Here is an 18,514-nt window from a genome sequence, read left to right as displayed (position 1 = left end):
TATAGGGTTTAAGTGGTTAAATTGATCAACCAGCGCACACTCATTTTGAGGCCAAAATCTCACCTGTGGTGGCCTCAATGCTGTCCGCCTCACTCTTGATCTGCTTAATGACTGCATACACCTCGACGATGTAGGTGACCCCGGGTGTCAGGTCTGTGATCAGGTAGGAGTTGTCTGCGTTGGATATTCTCACCTAGGGCAGAGCATGCAGTGGGTTGAGACAACTTCTACCACAGTGAATGAAGCTCTAGATGTGAGCTCTGTCACAAGCTGGTCACTTATAGGAATGCAATTCCCTGATGCTTGAATGAGAATCGTCTTCTATTGGCAGATTCACTTATTTCAATTTTATTGACTTACCTCTTCCAGTGCACTAACACCTTTGGGCTGATATGTCAACAAGTAATACTCTGCCCCGCGTACCGACTCCCACTCCACCAAGAGCGACACATCAGTCACTCGAACCAACTGAAGACCCTTAGGGCCCAGAACTGGGAGGGAGGGGAGAGAGAGAGAGAGCGAGAGAGAGAGAGAAGTTCATGAAGGTTGCATTAACTTTGGGACATACTATAGTCTCTTCTCCACTACTACCTCCCACAGGGTTCTACAGTATGTTCCCTGTCGCCTGTTTCTTTCTCCCACACATATATTTCCATTGTGGTGCATATTGGTCCTCCTCAGTATACTCACACATACTGTACTATATGCCACACTACAAATGTAAGTAACCTACTGAAATGTATACATTCTTGTTCTCTCATTTCTTTCACCCCCCTTTTGTGGGGGGAGGGGATAATTTCACGATTATGAAGTTTGACGTTTCTTCGAGAACCTGAGATGGAAACATGAAGACTATATTGCTTTTTTTCTGTGGTTACAATTGGGACACCATGCCATAACCCCTCAGTCTAGATGATGGAAAAAAATATATGTGTGTGTATGTATACTGCTGGGGTGGGTGGGCGGATGGGTGGGGAGTAGTGGTGGTGGGGCTGACCACATGAACCCCTGCATCCCTATAGAGCGTCGCTGTCCCGCCCCCTACCAGGGCCCAGGAAATGATTCTCCATTAATTTTCCTCATAGACATTTCAAAAAGTATTTATTTAAAGACGGTTACGCCGCGGACAAAGCCAACTCGGGTCGTGACAACTCATGACAGCAAACACAATATTTTGGACCAAACAAATAATTACAAAGAAGTGTTTTTTTCTTCTTTCTAATTATTTGTTCCGTCCAAAATATTGTGTTTGTTGTCATGAGTTGTCACGACTCGAGTTGGCTTTGTCCGCGGCGTAACCGTCTTTAAATAAATACTCTCTGAAAAGTCTATGAGGAAAATGAACGGAGAATCATTTCCTGGGCCCTGGTAGGGGGCGGGACTGCGACGCTCTATTCTGAGCGTGTCATAATAACATTCTGTGAAAATAGCTGTATTTATCGATCAGCTTTTTAGATTTAGTGTAGTGTGCGCCTTGGATAAAGGCGCAATATAAATGCACCATTTACCATTTACCATTTAGGGGGAAACAAGGAGGGCCCCCTCTAGAAGTGCCCTCTAAGCGGTTAAGATCAGGTAGAAAGCTACATTTGCAGTTCAATAGCAAAAGTCGGGAGTCGGAGTCGGGAGACAGCAAGTCAGCAATGTTGGGGAGCGAAACTTTCCACGAGCAAGGTAAAACTCAATGGTTGTATTGTATGACTTAGTGAAATAAATCTGGTTAGGCTGTGGTGGACTCTGGACTCTTAAGAACAAAAGCACAGTGGAGGCCACTCTGGGGGAGATCATGTCAAATGGGTGCTAATGGCATCACCGACCACACTTAACAGGAAAGAATGCACATCAGGTTTGGACATGGTTCCATATGGCAAAGTAAGAAAACTTAATGTTTCCTGAAATTCGGCGGGAGCTTTTCCATGCAGCAGCATCCCGTTTTTCACCGGGCGCGACAAATAACAATCTATCGCCTTAGACTGTTTTTCAAGAGAGCCACTGGGACAAATCATTTCAATAATATAAAGCTGGGAAAAGTCGACGCAAGTGGAATTTTGTGTCGTCCCTGATTGAGTCTGAGGAAAGCGGAACATTATTAACATAAAAAAGAAAATGTGCCTGATTAAACATATGGCATGACTTGAAAAGAACATTGTCAGGATAAATGAAATGGACTTCAATCAAATGGCCTAAAAATAAATGCAAACGTTTGATCGTTTGAACCTAGACACTTAATATTATTCACTCGCACTGTAAAATCATGGGTGTTGTATAAGAATTGAATTAACAACACTGATGTTTTTACAGTGCCGTAAGCAAGCATATGGATCCAGTTCACTTCACAAAGTGATCCAGAACTGGAAATGTGTCTGGTTTACTGTTCGAGGGGCATTTCAGTGGCTGCATTGTCCTCGAATGACGGAAAGAAAACAATTGAAAGCCACCCCTTAAGCATGCTTAAAATCAACACTAAAACCACAGCATCTGCACCTCTTTGATGTATATTCCATAAATCCACTAAACCCTCCAAAGGAACTCCTGTTAGACTGAACGGGCCTTTGATAATATATTATCATGAAATGACTGATATTATCTCACACATAGGCAAGCTATTACTATTGTTAAAGCACTGCAAAGTTCAACCTGCCTTTGATATTATAACTACAGGAAAACAGCATTAGCCTGGTACTGCTAAGATCACAGAGAGGAACTGAGTTTGACCTAAAGAAGTATTCACTTCTACACTCCGGCTATTACTGTCATCGCTGGGTAGAAGATTGACAGACATCACTGTACAGTATGTTGACACGGACATGGGCCACGTAAAACTAATAAATCCTTGTCTTTTCTTTTGTTATTCCTTTACATTCTTGCTACTTTTCTCCTGTTCCGTATTACTACTGTTATCACTAACACCTAAAATCAACACAATGTATCTTTTCCTTAGCTCCATCTATCCCTGCCTCCTTCTTTGCCTTCCGTTTCCACCCACACTGTGCCACTGTTGCTGTTGGAACCTGCTCAAAAGCTTCTACATACGTAGGTGTAAATCCAGCTGCATGCCTCTGCAGATCTACAGTATAAGCACAGCCAGGGGAGCCTGGACCTCCATCAGGAGAGTGTGATGCTGTAACTGATCTGCTAAAGGGCCTGTCCACTCCACACACACATCATTAGAACCTCAAGATATTTGTATGAATAGGAGTACCGAGTTTCAGGCCGAAATAGATTTGTCTGTATCAGTGAACAAGTGGGCTGGACGTTGTTCTGCAAACATAATCAAAGACACAGAAAAGGCAAATAATACAAATGTTACCACATTTAGTACATGTTTTGAAATACATCTGGTGTCTCTGCCTCATTTTTATGGAGTCTTTAATTAATATAATTCCCTGTTTGTCACTTTCTGAGCCAAGTATAGGGAACATCTGAATCTCCCAAGCTGTAAAAATGCCATGCTGCTGCTTGTTGTTTCTTCGCAATGAAACCGCTGTATGGTACAAAAGTGCACTCCGCTCCCCAGGTGGAGCTGAGTGTGCAGAAACATTATAGGTAGTGATGATACAGAAGGGCCTTCAAGCTAGTGGGCTCTGTTATGTTTGTGTGGTATTAGTGTCTGATGTCATATATTGCCAGGGGGGCAGCAGTGACCCTGGGGGGAAGCCCACAAATCCAACCTTGTAGGAGGGAGCAGCAGAAAGAGCTGTGAGAGAGATGTCGTGAATTCCTGAGCAGTAGGTCACTATGACCATTTGTATAACAGTCGTTAACTCATTGGACCATAAAGGTAATTTAGCTAAATATATTTTTACAGATTTGTGTTTATTTATTTGGCCAAGCTTATAAGTAGGTAACATCAGGGATTAGTGTCCATACATTTTATGGGGCCGTTGAACTATGTTTAGCATCTGTGTTTGTCATAAGATAAAGAATTGGGGTTCTGTGTATGTTGCCAGCAGACTTATAACAGAGGTGTTTGGAATGAATGGTGTATCTCCAGTTTCACAAGGAACAGTTTTAGAGTAATTCCGGGCCCTAGAGGATACAACCCTGGGCTCTGGATAAATAATTCATAAAAATATGGGTGACATAATGGTCTTCGGGGGACCAAACTCTTATGAAAAAAAAATAATGCTAATATTTTCTGACTAAAGCTCCCCGAGTATTATATAGCCTTAACAATTTGAATGTAAAGTTTCCAGTTTCCACTAGCGCCTGGCTGCAATGTTGAACATCTACAATAAATGGTTCCATACACAAGTAATAACGATTCTTTACTGCTCTCCATAGAGTCTACTACGAATTTGGTCATACTCACAGTATCCCATGAACATATACAAATTGTACTTTTAATTCATTTGAAACTCCGGGACACAGGTCTATTTGCATAGCTCAGCTGGGTTCCGAAATGTTCCAATGCCAGAGATTACGTGATTAACGTGAACAGAGATTTCATGCATTTATAGTAGGCTAAGCCTACTATAAATCCTATAATAACAAACCTACTAGGCTTATTTTTATTATTATTAATTTTCCTCTCTTTCCAACTGGCCTGATGGCATCCCCTGGTGGCCCACTTTGAAAACCACTGGCATAGCTTACCCAGAGAGCAGTCGTCTCCGTAGAAACCTTCCTCACAGACGCACTGGCCGTCCACACACCGGCCGTTCCCGACACAGTCATTTAGACACCTCTGGACGCCGCAGTCCTCGCCGGTGAAGTGTGAGAAACACACACACCTCCCATCCACACAGTGTCCCTTGTCGTTGCAGTTGTTCGGACACAGCAGTTCGCTGCAGTCGTGTCCGGTGAAGCCCTGGTGGCACACGCACCTCCCGTCCACGCACCGACCGTTGTCGTTGCAATCGTCGGGGCAGGCGGATACGGAACAGTCCGGGCCTTCCCATCCTGCATCACACAGACAGCTGCACGTTTCATGGGAGTAGGTACCATGACCACTGCAGCTCGTGTCCACACCTGGAGGGAGGTGAAGATGACAAGATTAAGAACATGTGTGAAAGGTGGTGGAATAGAAAAGTATAGTGAATACCCTTTCACCTATTTAGCATTTTGCTTCAGAAATGTTTTTTTTGTTTTAGTTTTATTTAGTCGCACAATAAAAACAGTACAGAAAGGTAACATTATTAAAAGAGGGAAAAAAATAAGTGCAGGTGAGAAAAACCCATAAAGGGCTTATACTGTACATGGTTAAACAAATAGTAAGCTAGACAACCGATTCAAACTCACATGCCATTAGGTTATCATCCTCCAGAGAGTATGAATGTGCTTCAGATGTTTCATGACATACACTACAGCCCATTGGATTTTCAGATTTTTGTGCAAGTGAACATTTTGGAATCAGGGTGGAGAAAAGGCCATGACAGGGTCACCAAAATAAGTGCGTTCATCCTCTGGGGAGCACAGTGAATCAGAGCCAGTAGAATGTTTGAGACCAAAGTGTTGGGCATACTCACACTGACATCCTAATAGAGCCCTGTTGTTGCTACCAGATATCGGTATAAAGGTAATAATTAACTGAACCAGTGTATAGCTAATAACATACAGTGGTGGAAAAAGTACTCAAAGTTCTTACTAAGTAAACGTATCAATACTGCAATATAGAACTACTCTGTTACAAGTAAAAGTACGGAATTCAAAATGTACTTGATGTAAAGTACAAAGTTATTGGCATCAAAATGTACCAAAAGTAGAAAGTACTCAAAGTACTCATTATGCAGAATGTCCGGTTTCAAGTTTTCAAATGTTTACACATCTATTGAAAATAGCAGATCTACAAGCTCACAATGTGTCGTGGTGCGACACATTGTTTTTATTAAAGTGTCCTACATCATAAGATGCCCAGCCCACACGGGCTTACAAGACACTCACAAAATTGTACATAATGATACATATACACAAATAGACAGTTACTTATGGATAAATCGTTCTCCAACGTAACTGCCATGCCTTCTCTATGAATTTTCCAAAAACAAAAACTTCATTACTGAACAACCAATTTAATATAAAACACTCAGACATCCAAAACAGATCTGGGTTCTTATCCTGAATTTTTTCAAATAAAGAGTTTCTTAAATCATGATATAAGAACATGATATAGTGGACAATAGAAAACAAAATGAAACTCATCCTCTACAACTCCCAGGTCACAAAGAGCACACAGTCGCTGCTCCTCAGGAATGCCAGTATATCTGCCCGCGCACCTCAACTGCCAGAGGTAAAGCACCAGATCTTAACTGGGCACAGAGGGACCTCTGTCCTCTTTTTAAATTAAATGCAACATAAGGTCATGTAGTCCTCTTTGAATTGAATATAACTTCTTAATTAAAGAAAGAAAATTGAGGAGACCTCTCTTATCCACGGATGATTACGATCTTTTATTCCAATTAAATATAAATTTCGTAAGCCTCTCTTCTGGCAGTTGGATAAGGCGATTCCATAATCTGATCATTTCACATCACTGCCTTGTCAGGCAGCTTTCCCAACCTGTGTCACCTTCAATGGCCAACTTAGTGGTATACTTATGCACCCCGAGAAAACACCTCAAAGCTCTACTCTGAATGTTTTTACATTCGGTAGCCTCCTCAAAGCCCCACACACCTGCTGCATAAAACAAAATGGAAGATACCATGGTGTCATAAAGCTTGGTAAATGTAGCAAAACCTAAATCAGGGCAAAATTTAATTTGACTTAATATGGCACCTAATGCTCTACCTGCTGAGTCAGCCAATACATTCCTTCCCTCAGAGAAACTCGTAAATTCATGAAAAACAAAACCTAAGTATTTGTATGAGGGGGAATAAGTCAAAGACATTGACCCGAACATAAAACTATGGTTACTTTGCTGTACAGCCTTCCTTATGAAGTGTATAATCTGAGTTTTCTCTCTGTTAATCGTAAATCTCCATTTACTGCACTATGGACGGTGCAGTAAATGGAGACTTGCGATTAACAGAGAGAAAACTCAGCCATGCAATATTCAGCATTTTTTGTAAATTTGACTCATTTTTGTTTGCTCATCAGCATATAAAATAATACTCAAATTAATGTTTTCCATTGTTATACCCAGATCTGCTATTTTCAAATGGCCGAAATGTATATAGGGCCGAAGTGGTTAATGTATGTTTTGTAACAATAATCAAAATCTCTCGAGTAAAGTACAAATACCTCAAAAATGTACTTAAGCACAGCACTTACAGTAAGTAAATGTACTTGCTTCCCACCACTAGCATACATAATGATGATGACACAGTCAGTATTGTTTTCGTCGACTAAAACTATGACAAAGAATGTTTGTCGACTACCACTGATGAAAACTAAATGGAAACTAAGCTATGATGACTAAAACTTAGACTAAATATACTGACAATTTTATCAACAAATAAAAACTAGACTAAAATGTTAGGAAGGGACTAGTGGACAAGAGATACGTCATTTTACACTTGGTTGCAACCAGCCGATATACAAGCTTGTATATCTTAAGTGTAAAAACAGTCATTACGACGGCATCAAGGCTCGCCAAAATACATTTTAGTCGACTAAATCAACTTAAATCCTATGATATTTAGTCGACTAAAACTAGACTAACACTAAGACATTCCAGGTGACTAAAATGTGACAAACTATTCAAGAGACTGACTAAAACTAAAACTAAAATGCTGCCAAAAACAACACTGGACACAGCCTACCTCCACTGCCGCAGCATCCTTGGCTACACTGGGTCTTCAGGTAGTTGACCTCTTCCTCCAGGCCGTTGACCCTGTACAGCAGAGACATGAAGCTCTCCGACTCCCCACAGTCACACTGGGGCATACGTAGCCTGATGTTATGGCTGAAGACAACATTGTCTCCCTCCACAGTGGTTACCACACCTGTCTGATCTGCACAACAACGGAACAAAACACGGACGGATTTAATAAGATACCGTACCAGCCATTTGGTGTCCAGCAAAGGTCCGGGTTAAGAAAATGCGGTTGTTTTTCGAGTCGAGACTCGAGAGAGAAAAACAACCGCATTTTCTTAAAAATATCTTTTAAGAAAATGCCATGTCCATGTGTCCCAAAACACACTTGATGTCCATGTGACTCCACACATGGACATCAATATTTTTCAAGGAGACAAAAATGTCAGCCATCAAGGACAGTGTGAAAACAGAAACGAAACGAATGTTTCAAAGGACATAATATACCGTACACATAATATTACGACAGCTCAATGTAAGGCAATTCTGAATTTACTCAATCATAATTTACTCAATCTTGTTGAAAATTACATTTCATTGCTGTCATGAATTACATTACTACCGGTTATTGCACACAATCGCAATCACACATGCACGCACACACACCCAATTGATTATTCCGTTATTAGTTACAGCTTGGTTGAATGCTCAATTACATCATGTCTGTCATTTCACGATAACAGGCCACTGCTCTGCCCCTTTACTTTGCAATGGAAGTGGAATTCTTGCAAGCGACTAAGCTTGTTTAATACAGAAATCGTAAATAGCTGTCTAATGAGAGGGATAAAATACAGCTTCGGATCAGATTCGCGGCCCTGCATATAACCCTGTCAAGGTTTATTTAAAAGAAATTACCGTCTCACTGTTGATTATCCCTTACATAAAACCTTTTAAATAAAGGTCATAATGAATTACCATACATTAATATTCACACTCGTTCGTATTGTCCCCATCATTCTGACCTTGTGCTCGGTCCTGGGATGGGAGACTCTCTACTTTACAGCTGGAGGTCCCTGGCGTGTCAATCTTGTAGACATGACTGAAGGTGACTCCCTTCCCCGAGGGCGCTTCGGAGGCTGGCACGTTCTCAGCAGAGCCGAGCAGGGTCACGATGTATAGTAGGCCGCCCAACAGGTACAGGGCCCTCCAGTGCAGTCTAGAGGTCATGTCTGTAGAGATGGGAGGAGAATATAGGGAAGATGCATTACATTTTAACGTTAACATTCTCGTTAAACATCCCTCCAAGACAAAGACACATGCACAAAACAGTCGCTGTTACAGGTAGGCAAACTGGGACGTGATACAAAGGACAAACTGTAGGGATGACACCACTAGCCTAGAGGGGGGCGGCGGTGGCTCAGAGGTAGAGTGGCTGGATGGTAACCGCAAGGTCGCCAGTTCGAACCCGGGCTCCCCCGGAGTTAGTGTCGAAGTGTCCTTGAGCAAGACCCCTAATTGCTCCTGATGTGCTGGTTGGTGCTTTGCATGGTTTCCGCAGCCATCGGTGTATGAATGTGTGTGTGAATGGGTGAATGTAATGCACAATCTATGTAAAGCGCCTTGGATAAAGGCGCTATATAAATGCACCATTTACCATTTACCTAGAGAACATCATTCACGCATGTCTGCTTCATGCTGTGGTGATAGTGGTTTTATTTATTTTTTTAGAAAATATTCTTTGGGGCTTTTTGCCTTTATTGATAGATTTTACAGTAGTTAGACAGGAAAGGGGGAGAGAGATGGGGGGGGAAGACACGCAGCAAAGGTCATCGGGATCGGGACTCGAACCGGCGACACGCTGGATTACCAGCCTAGGTGCCTGGACCACTCGGCCGGCCCAGGCCCGATAGTGGTTTTGTTGATAATAATCTCAAACCCTTTCATATTCATGGTCCTCAGCGGGTTCCGTGTGATGTAAATGACAGGGATGAGTGGTCAACAAACAGTTACCATAAACTGTGGTTACCAAAAACCAAGATGGTTTTGAGATCAGAACTAAACCTCCTTTATTACAGATCCAAAGTAGCATGACATGACTTGCTCCACTGGGGCTCTTCTGCCTTTATGAATTTCTTTATAAATCGCACCTTTAGCATTAAACCTGCTACTACTACCCGTGCTGCTTAGTCTTTATGAGTCCAAGTGAATCGTTTCCAGACATAATTTATAGACGTCTGAAGACAGAAATACAACCGGATGATGAATAGGTTATATTACGTTCAGCCAGGCAGGCCACCGTATGTTTATACTGGGGAAACATGATGTCAGCGAGGCGTGCACATAAGTAGGCCTGGCCTACGGTACGGTACTGTGTGGGTGTGTGTGTGTGTGTGCGCACACATGTGTGTGTGTGTGTGTGCATGCATACATCTGTGTGTGGCTGAGCTAATGAGCAGTGGTGTAATTAAGTACTGTACTTAATTACAATTTGTACTTTACTTGAGTATTTTCAATTTCCAATACTTTTACTGCTACTCCACTACATCTCAGAGGCAAATATTATACTTTTACTCCACTACATTTATTTGAAAACTTAAGTTACTAGTTACTTTGATTATTATTACAAAACATACATCAACCACCCTATTTACATTTCAGCCATTTGAAAATAGCTGATCTACAAGCTCACAATGTGTCGCATCGCGATCAGCTATTTTCAAAAGATTTGTATACATTTGAAAACTTGAAACGAGACATTGTGCACAATGAGTACATTCTACTTTTGGTACTTTAAGTACATTTTGAAGCCAATACTTTTGTACTTTTACTCAAGCACATTTTGAATTCCGGACTTTTACTTGTAATAGCGACTGTGGCTCTGGGCGACTGTGGCTCAGGAGGTAGAGCAGGTCGTCCAATGATCTATGGGTCAGTGGTTCGAATCCCGGCTCCTCCTGTCTACATGTCGAAGTGTCCTTGGGCAAGACACTGAAACCCAAATTGCTCCCGATGTGCTGGTTGGTACCTTGCATGGCTTCCGTCGCCATCGGTGTATGAATGTGTGTGTGAATGGGTGAATGTAATGCAAAATCTATGTAAAGCGCCTTGGATAAAGGCGCTATATAAATGCACCATTTTAAATGCACCATTTAACAGAGTAGTTCTACATTGCAGTATTGATACTTTTACTTAAGTAAAACAATTGCAGTACTTTTCCCACCACTGCTAATTAGTGGGACTTGTGCCCCAGTTAGTAGAGCTGCAGAGAGCAGTCACCACTTTGCCAAAAGCTCTCTTCTTTCAAACCTTTAATTGTGCTCAGTCCGGCGTTAGGGAACTTCAAAGAGCGCGGAAATGTGTCTTCAAAAGATGATATCATCGTGCCTGATGGCGGTGATGTCATCCGACCAGAGACCTTCCCCACGACTCCCTCAGGGAAGCCAAATTACACACTATCAAAATAATTGGCTTGATATATAATCATAAAAAAAACTTTTTTTAGACTTGATCAGAAAGCGACCCGTTCACCGACTATGTCACAATTAGACACTCCGGTGGAAAAAAATGGATTCTCAGCATCTGTAACTTTACGAGAGGGAAGTTCTGATCCAACTGTCTGAACTTGTGCGGTCTATGGGAAAACATAGAGAGACTTTAATCCTGGTAATAAATTGAAGGGTACCTACCACTAGCCTGGCATCGCCAGACCGACCGAGCTACAACATGCTGCTGTTTCCCAGGCTGGCTACCACACTAACTGCAGAGTAATACTGTACAGAGCAATTGAGCGCATACTGTATAGCCCAATAGTTTTTACCAAAGGTAGCAGCCAGAGACACCAGGGCAAGACGCAAACAAAACCGGACAACTTCTTTTGTGGTCCGATACAGTGCAAAGGAACAATCATTCATTGACTCCGCAATAGGTTGACAGTTGATCAGTGACGAGAAAATAAACAAAATATGTATAATACATTTTTCCACAAGGAGATAAATGTGTGTGTACAGGTGAGACTGCGACATACCTGTATAACCATGACGACTAGAAGCTGGGGAATGTCTTTATACTTTCAATTCTGAACCCAAACAAACAGTTTGCTCAAACTTTGCTTACCTAACACATCTTTGAACCCTTTCTTTTTTTTTTGAAGGGTCGAAATTAGCCAGTTGGAAAGCTCAAACATCAAAACATGGCTCACTGCACATCAAAGAGTAGAGAAGCAGATGGGAAAAACACACTGACACAAGTGGAACCCAAGGATCCCACTGGACACCGCATGAGTATTGCCCAGAACATAAAAACGTCGACAAGCAAATCTTAAAACTGCAAATCTTCCAGGTGCCATAATGCTATCGCTATCCCATTAGCAGGGTCTCCCTGTCCCCGAGGGGTGCTCAAAGACGCCAGGGTGCCTGACATTTTGAGTAGTACAATATGCCAGAGACTGCAGAGGACCTGAATGTGTGACATTTTAAATGGCTAATGGAAAGCTTCCTCGAAGACTCCATCGGATGCAATTATCTCTCAGTAAAATAAACACTTCCAGCCATTCATACTGGAAATATTTCAAATACTGTAGCTGGCTGCGCAATTCTGAAGAGTCTCCAGAATCATTGGTTTAGGAAGATTACACTGATCTATAATTAGTGTGTGCACTGTGTAGAAAGCTATCCAAACTCAACATGTATCATTCTTGTTTGCTTATTTTAGTTGTTTGTTTAACTGCCCACACCACAAATCCAAGCTATGATATCATGGGCATATTGCAATACGGACCCTTTGAACCACATACGGTAGAGTGGCCTTAGAGTTTATGGCCAGGCGCCAGGATATACATTGAAAAATAAAGAGAAAAAAAGAAAGGGAAAAAAAACAGAGAGAATGTAATGGAAATTCAGAGAGAGAGACATAACAATGAGCGTTTATACTGTAAGTGAGGTGGAAGGAAAGCGAGAGAGAATGAAAATAATGGAGAGTGAGGGGCAATCCATGGCAGCCCAGCACTGGGCCACATCACACAGGCCTTGCATTGGCCTTGTGGGATGGCACAGTGCGCTGCCTGGCACACAGGGATGCTTAAAGGACCTGTTTATTGCTCCCACAATCTGTCAAATGTTCATTTGATGCTCGCCGTTTTCAGCTGCCTTTTATTTGTGTTGGAGGAAACGCCGGCCTGACCTTCCAAACACAGCAGAGAAACTGCTAAGAATGTCCTGTTGTGGAACACTGTTGTGGAACGGAGGGAGACACCGAGTGATGAATGGATATGGAGGGAGGCAGCAAAGGAGGGATTCAAGTTAGGTTTGAGAAACTGTAACAGGGCCTTCTAAGACGGACGGATGGATTGAAGGATGGATGCATGGATGGATCAATCGATCAAGCAGGGACGGCCGTGCATAATGAGAAATGAGGCAGAGCGGCGACATCCTGCGTTTGGAACATTGAGAATGGGCAGGTTTAGGAATAAAGAAATGCCAAGACATATTTATGATGACTTCAAACTATTTGTTTTTCTTCCCCTCCCTCCCCCCCTCCTTTTTTGATGTCTTTACCTTACCCACTTTCAGAGCTGTCAGATATCAGCATCCACCCCTGTCAGGTGATTATAATGGAGTTAAGACGCCATTTCTCCACTCAACCTCCATACAGATAGTATTTCATACTGCCTCTCAAAGCACACAAGTATAATTCAGCATGTCCATAAACATGCTTGAAAATTCCCACCTGACAGTAACTTCTCTCCCTCAAAGCAGAGCTATGTCAATGAGCCTGTAAAATGCTTAGGACTGTACTGTATCCACTGCTTCTGTGTGGGCACTCTTTTGTAACGGTGTGTGTGTGTGTGTGTGTGTGTGTGTGTGTGTGTGTGTGTGTGTGTGTGTGTGTGTGTGTGTGTGTGTGTGTGTGTGTGTGTGTGTGTGTGTGTGTGTGTGTGTGTACCTTCTATTATCTATTTTATAGCTTACAGAAGAACAGCTTCCAAACACCCTAGAGACAATACTGTCTGGATCCTCAGACACCTTTCACTTAAGATGTGTGAACAAAACAGTGTGCGTGTGTATGCATGTGTGTGTGCGCGTGCGTGCGTGCGTGCGTGTGTGTGTCTATTACATGAAGCCACACGAGAGCCCTTCAACAGAGGTCCAGTTATTTTGGTAATCAGCTGCAGCTGACAGACCATGTGTCCTTAATAAAGATTGATTGATTGATTGATTGATTGATTGATTGATTGGATTGATTGATTACCAAATGGTCTCCTGTTTCCATCCCTGAACCCTGAATCGAATGCCAGATGTGTTTGTCCATTGTGTCGCCTACAATAAACTAGAATAGACTAGACTAGAATAGAATAATATTGATTGGATGCAGACTTGCAGAGTGTGTCCATCTTTTGGTGATGACAGACATAGCACATTTGGATGCCATATTGGCCACTAGATCGTACGCCAGCATTGTTGGTCGCCATGTTGGGGCTGCACCACATTGGCACACTGACCACACATGAATTACAGAGTGGCATTTCAGGAAAAAAGCTGTGCAAAACCAGTCCAGTCTGTTTTCCGAGGGTTTGAGCTCCCATGACAGTCAGCAATAACAAACCCCCTGTTCCTGTGCCAGGAGGACATACAGAGAGTTGTAATTAATTTTATTGTGATTTATGCTTTGCAAAACAGTTCTGTTCCAAGGGTTTTAGTTCCCAGTCCCAAGTTTCTTTTAGTAAAAGAAGGGCATAGTCTTAAAAAAAAATGCAAAAAACTTGAACATCAGGTAGAGCCTGGAGCATTTCTTTGCGTTTTGAATGAGTTTCCTGTCTCTCCCTCCCTTTTTTACACAGACCATGGATCTGTTCTTTTATCTTTGTTTTCTTGCCGTCTTTCTGGACGAGGATAAAAATGCCATAGTTTCACAAAATCTCAAAAAGCCCCCGAGTAGAGTATTGCACAGTATCCGACTGTGCTGTTTAGTTCATAGCATATTTATAAGAGGGAATAGAAAGGACGTGAATGTCTTAACCACTTATATGTGATAAATTTAACCGCCAGCATTTTTCAGTGAAACCCTTATTTTGAAGGATCCACTGGAAACGCGTAAACCGGAATTAACCTGATGTACCAGTATGGTGGACACACATAACAGCTTCTGGCAAAGTGACAAAGTGGCCAATGCGGTGTCTGCTTTGCAATAGTGTGTCTATGGTTGTCAAAGAAACAGCGGTAGGAAGCAACAAAAAAAAGGCAAAAATAGAAAGGAGACAAGGGGAAGGAAAGGTCAGACTGCGTGCAGAATGTCCCATCCTCTCCTGAGAGTCATTAAGCATCAGACAAAAGGCCGACTGTTCCACCAGGTTTCAGCTCCAGAGGAGCCTCATTGGACCAAAGCGACGAGCCCTGAGATGAGAGCAGGAGGAGAGGAAGAAAGAGTTGGCCAATGTGGAAAAAGATGCGGGGTACCACAGGGTCTCGGGGCGGTAGGTCGCGCATTTATGTGCGGTTGCAGCAGCAGCAGCAACCCCCGCAGCAGACGCTTGCTGAATTTTCCCTCTCTCACATGCAGCTTGTAGGCAGACGGGGAAAGGAGAGCGACCTAGAAGCTGAAAGCAATTACCGCCGGAGAGCCGGGCTTACATGTGCACGCGCCTGTCTGCCTCCGATGCCAGCGAGCAGACCTTGATAAGGGCCCGGGCCAGTCGCGATCATATTAAAGACATGGAAACGCACTTTTCTGGAAAAGGAAATCCAGTCAGCTTTCGGTGTAATAATAAAATCGGACCTATTTTCAGACAACCACGCATTTTTGAAGTTGCGTGCCCAGAGGGTCATGACATTTTCTCTGTACGTAAAGCGTCTGCTTAAACTTTCAATTTGAGCAATAAAAGTTGGGAGGTTTTTCATTCAGCAGCGGCATTATGCAAGCCTAACATTTTATAAACCTCACATTTCGGGTTGTGGGGGCAACTGGCAACAGCAAGACTCTGTTTCAGTCTCATCTCTCTCTTACACACACACACACACACACACACACACACACACACACACACACACACACACACACACACACACACACACACACACACACACACACACACACACACACACACAGTCTCTCTTCTACAGCTCTCTCTCTGTCTGTCTCCTGTCTGTCTGTCTGTGTCTCCAAGGCTGTGGGTCTACAGTACATCTGTAGTTCATTTTGCCAAGGCTTCTGTGTAATCCCTGAGCCAGCACAGTAGCATTAGAGGTAAGACCAGCCGCTCGGCCGTCCTGGGAGACTAAGCAGATACTTATTAACTATGAAAACGGAAAGGAAACGCCACTGACAGCTTTAGTCACGGAAAAACGCCATCATTTTGAATTCACTGACACACTGTTTGCTCGATGAGGCAGTCGGCGGTGATCTGGAATGCCTTGCAGCAGCACCACCACCACCACCAGCTTGGTGTACAAATTCTAAATATTAACCTGAACAACTTCCTGCCAGCGCCACACAGACCGCAGGGGTGTATGAAGTCATACCTCCATGCAAGCTGGACCTGCTCCATTAACTATTCCAGTAATGAGAGGCGGCCAGTCAGATGCCTGTTTTACATAGACAGTAGATGTGCTTAAAGTGCAGAACCACTGTAACCACTATAGAAGCAACAGGGGTTCTATAATTGCAGCACATAATGAGTAAAGGAACCCTCATTCTCACAGTATTCTCAGAACATGCGTTTGGTTTAGCCTCAATGTCATAACAAATTATTGTTCACCAATGAACTGTCCGATCGACTCCTGGAGTAGTAACATACTACAAAACAGATTTATGTATAAAGGAAGTCATTGGCCTATAAATACTAGCATGCCACAAAAGATCTGGCCTTTACAACTTCTCACAAGACCGTCTGAGGAGGAGAATAAGCTAGAAGCACTAACTGGGAATCACACTCATAAATAACACCAAGTCAAAGCATGAACCTGAAGATTCAGTTAGGATTCTCTGCCTGCTGCTTGACAGACAAGAGGCGAGGAGTGCTCCATTCATGCCTGACTACCCACCAGATCACTAGACAGATAGACAGACAGACAGGCAGATGGACAGGCAGAGAGAGAGAGAGAGAGAGAGAGAGAGAGAGAGAGCTTTTGGGTTACTTGAGAAAGGGCAAGGGGGTGGGGGGGGGGTCAGTGATACTGTCAAAAAGATGAAGTTAACAAAGGACAGAGTGAAAGACAAGTGAAGAGTTTAGAAGTGAAGAGTTTAGACAGGGGAAAGAGAAATAAACTAGAGGAATGAAAAAAAGAGAATGGACAGAGAGAGAGAGAAACAGGCAAGAAGAGAGGAAACGATGAAGTGTAACTACTTCCTTTACACATGCAGACCATTCCAGGAGATTTGTAAATAAACAAGAGGGGGGAGTTCAGTTGCAGAGTGATATAGCTGATGTCTCTCACTTGTCTATAAATTATCCTCACTGTTTTCCTTAACAAGAACATGCACAACTACAAGTCTCTGTTGACACTTGTTGTGAGTGATTCAACTGTATGATCTGGCCCAACAAGTCCAAGAAATGCCTGAGAATTCAAGTGGCATAAACATGTAATAAGTCATGAACTACCACAATAATTACCAATATCCAATTCTCATAAAACAATACTTTCTAGCAGGTTTGTTGGGTCATTTAGCAAGAATTGCACTCACTGCTGCCCTAATACCAATAAAGAAGATTTCACAAAACATTTGCATGTTGTAAAATTCCAATCAGCAGTACCTTCTCCGATGAATAACTCAATAATGAAACAAAATCTTTAACCGATTCAAGACAGGTTGTTGCTATGTACAGTATACTATATAGTATATACAACATAATATTTTTGTAATTTTTGAATAAAATATTTGACGTAAGAAAAACTTAATTTAGAGGGTGTTCAGTCCCCAGTCCTAAATGGGTTCAAATAAAAAGCAAAAAGTTGCCTTACCCTTGCTGCTTTTCTGTTACTTTCTCCTTCTGTCTCTCTCTTTCTCCTCTGAAAGACTGTCACTCACAGACTCTCCCTCTGCCACCTGTTGACAAGGCCAATAATCTGGAGACCCCTGCTCTATAGTCCCCTCTTTTCTCTCTCTCTCTCTCCTCCCCCGAACCCCCCCCCCCACACACACACACACACACACAACCCCTCACTCTCTTTACTGTGGCCGCCTCCCTCCTCTCCCACAACTTGTTAAAACTCCTCACAAAATGTCCCTAGCCAATGGGCAGCTCGTTTGGGAGTGTCTCCTGTCCTCCTCTGCTCAAAGGGATGAAATAGAGTTCCAGAGAGAGGGAGAATCAGATGAGGAGAGAGAGGTAGAGATGGAGTTGTTTCCCTTCTTTCTCTCTCTCCCTGAGTAAATCATCTTCTTCAAAGGTGCTTCCTACTACTAGCTACACCATACTTCAATCCCCTTCAACTATGTATCATGGCTCACATTCTCCATCTGCTTCTCTCTGTTTCTTTCCGTTTCCCTCTCTCTTTCGCTCTCTTTTTTTGTCTCTCTCCCCAGCTTTCCTCTATAACCCATCAACATTTTTTCTCACCTTTTTTGTTTTAAAACCGAGCTTCACCAAGGTCTCCCCCACCTATACATTTCCCGCTACAGTAGCAGGAGAGGATGAAATTAATCTCAGGGACGACTGGAGAGATCCTTGCTGAAGCCAAGAAAAACCCACAATTGATTCAGGGTATTCACGTTCTGAGCACTTAATGGTTAAATTGAGGACATAATGGTTGAAATCCAGGCCTTAGTTCCAGCCCCATGTTAAGCAAAAATGACAGCAGTACTGAATTTCAGAATTCAGCTGGTCAA

General features: G+C 42.7%; 1 protein-coding gene across 5 annotated transcripts in view; it reads right to left on the bottom strand.

The window, feature by feature from the left end:
* The window catches only part of tnn (tenascin N), a 57,773-nt gene extending 40,002 nt beyond the window's left edge, over window positions 1-17,771 (bottom strand). For all 5 annotated transcript variants that reach the window (XM_079529161.1, XM_079529162.1, XM_079529163.1 and 2 more), the window contains exons 1-6: window positions 17,647-17,771; window positions 8,716-8,922; window positions 7,701-7,892; window positions 4,597-4,971; window positions 361-491; window positions 64-193 (exon numbers count right to left, since the gene is read on the bottom strand). In XM_079529161.1, the coding sequence (XP_079385287.1) occupies window positions 64-193; window positions 361-491; window positions 4,597-4,971; window positions 7,701-7,892; window positions 8,716-8,920 (1,033 nt within the window). In that variant the 5' untranslated portion in view covers window positions 8,921-8,922; window positions 17,647-17,771. The remainder of the gene's footprint in view (window positions 1-63; window positions 194-360; window positions 492-4,596; window positions 4,972-7,700; window positions 7,893-8,715; window positions 8,923-17,646) is intronic.
* Window positions 17,772-18,514: the final 743 nt, after the last annotated feature.

Source organism: Electrona antarctica (genome assembly GCF_951216825.1).
Source record: "Electrona antarctica genome assembly, chromosome: 19".
NCBI classification, from domain to species: Eukaryota; Metazoa; Chordata; class Actinopteri; order Myctophiformes; family Myctophidae; genus Electrona; species Electrona antarctica.
This window is presented reverse-complemented; position numbering and strand designations above follow the sequence as displayed.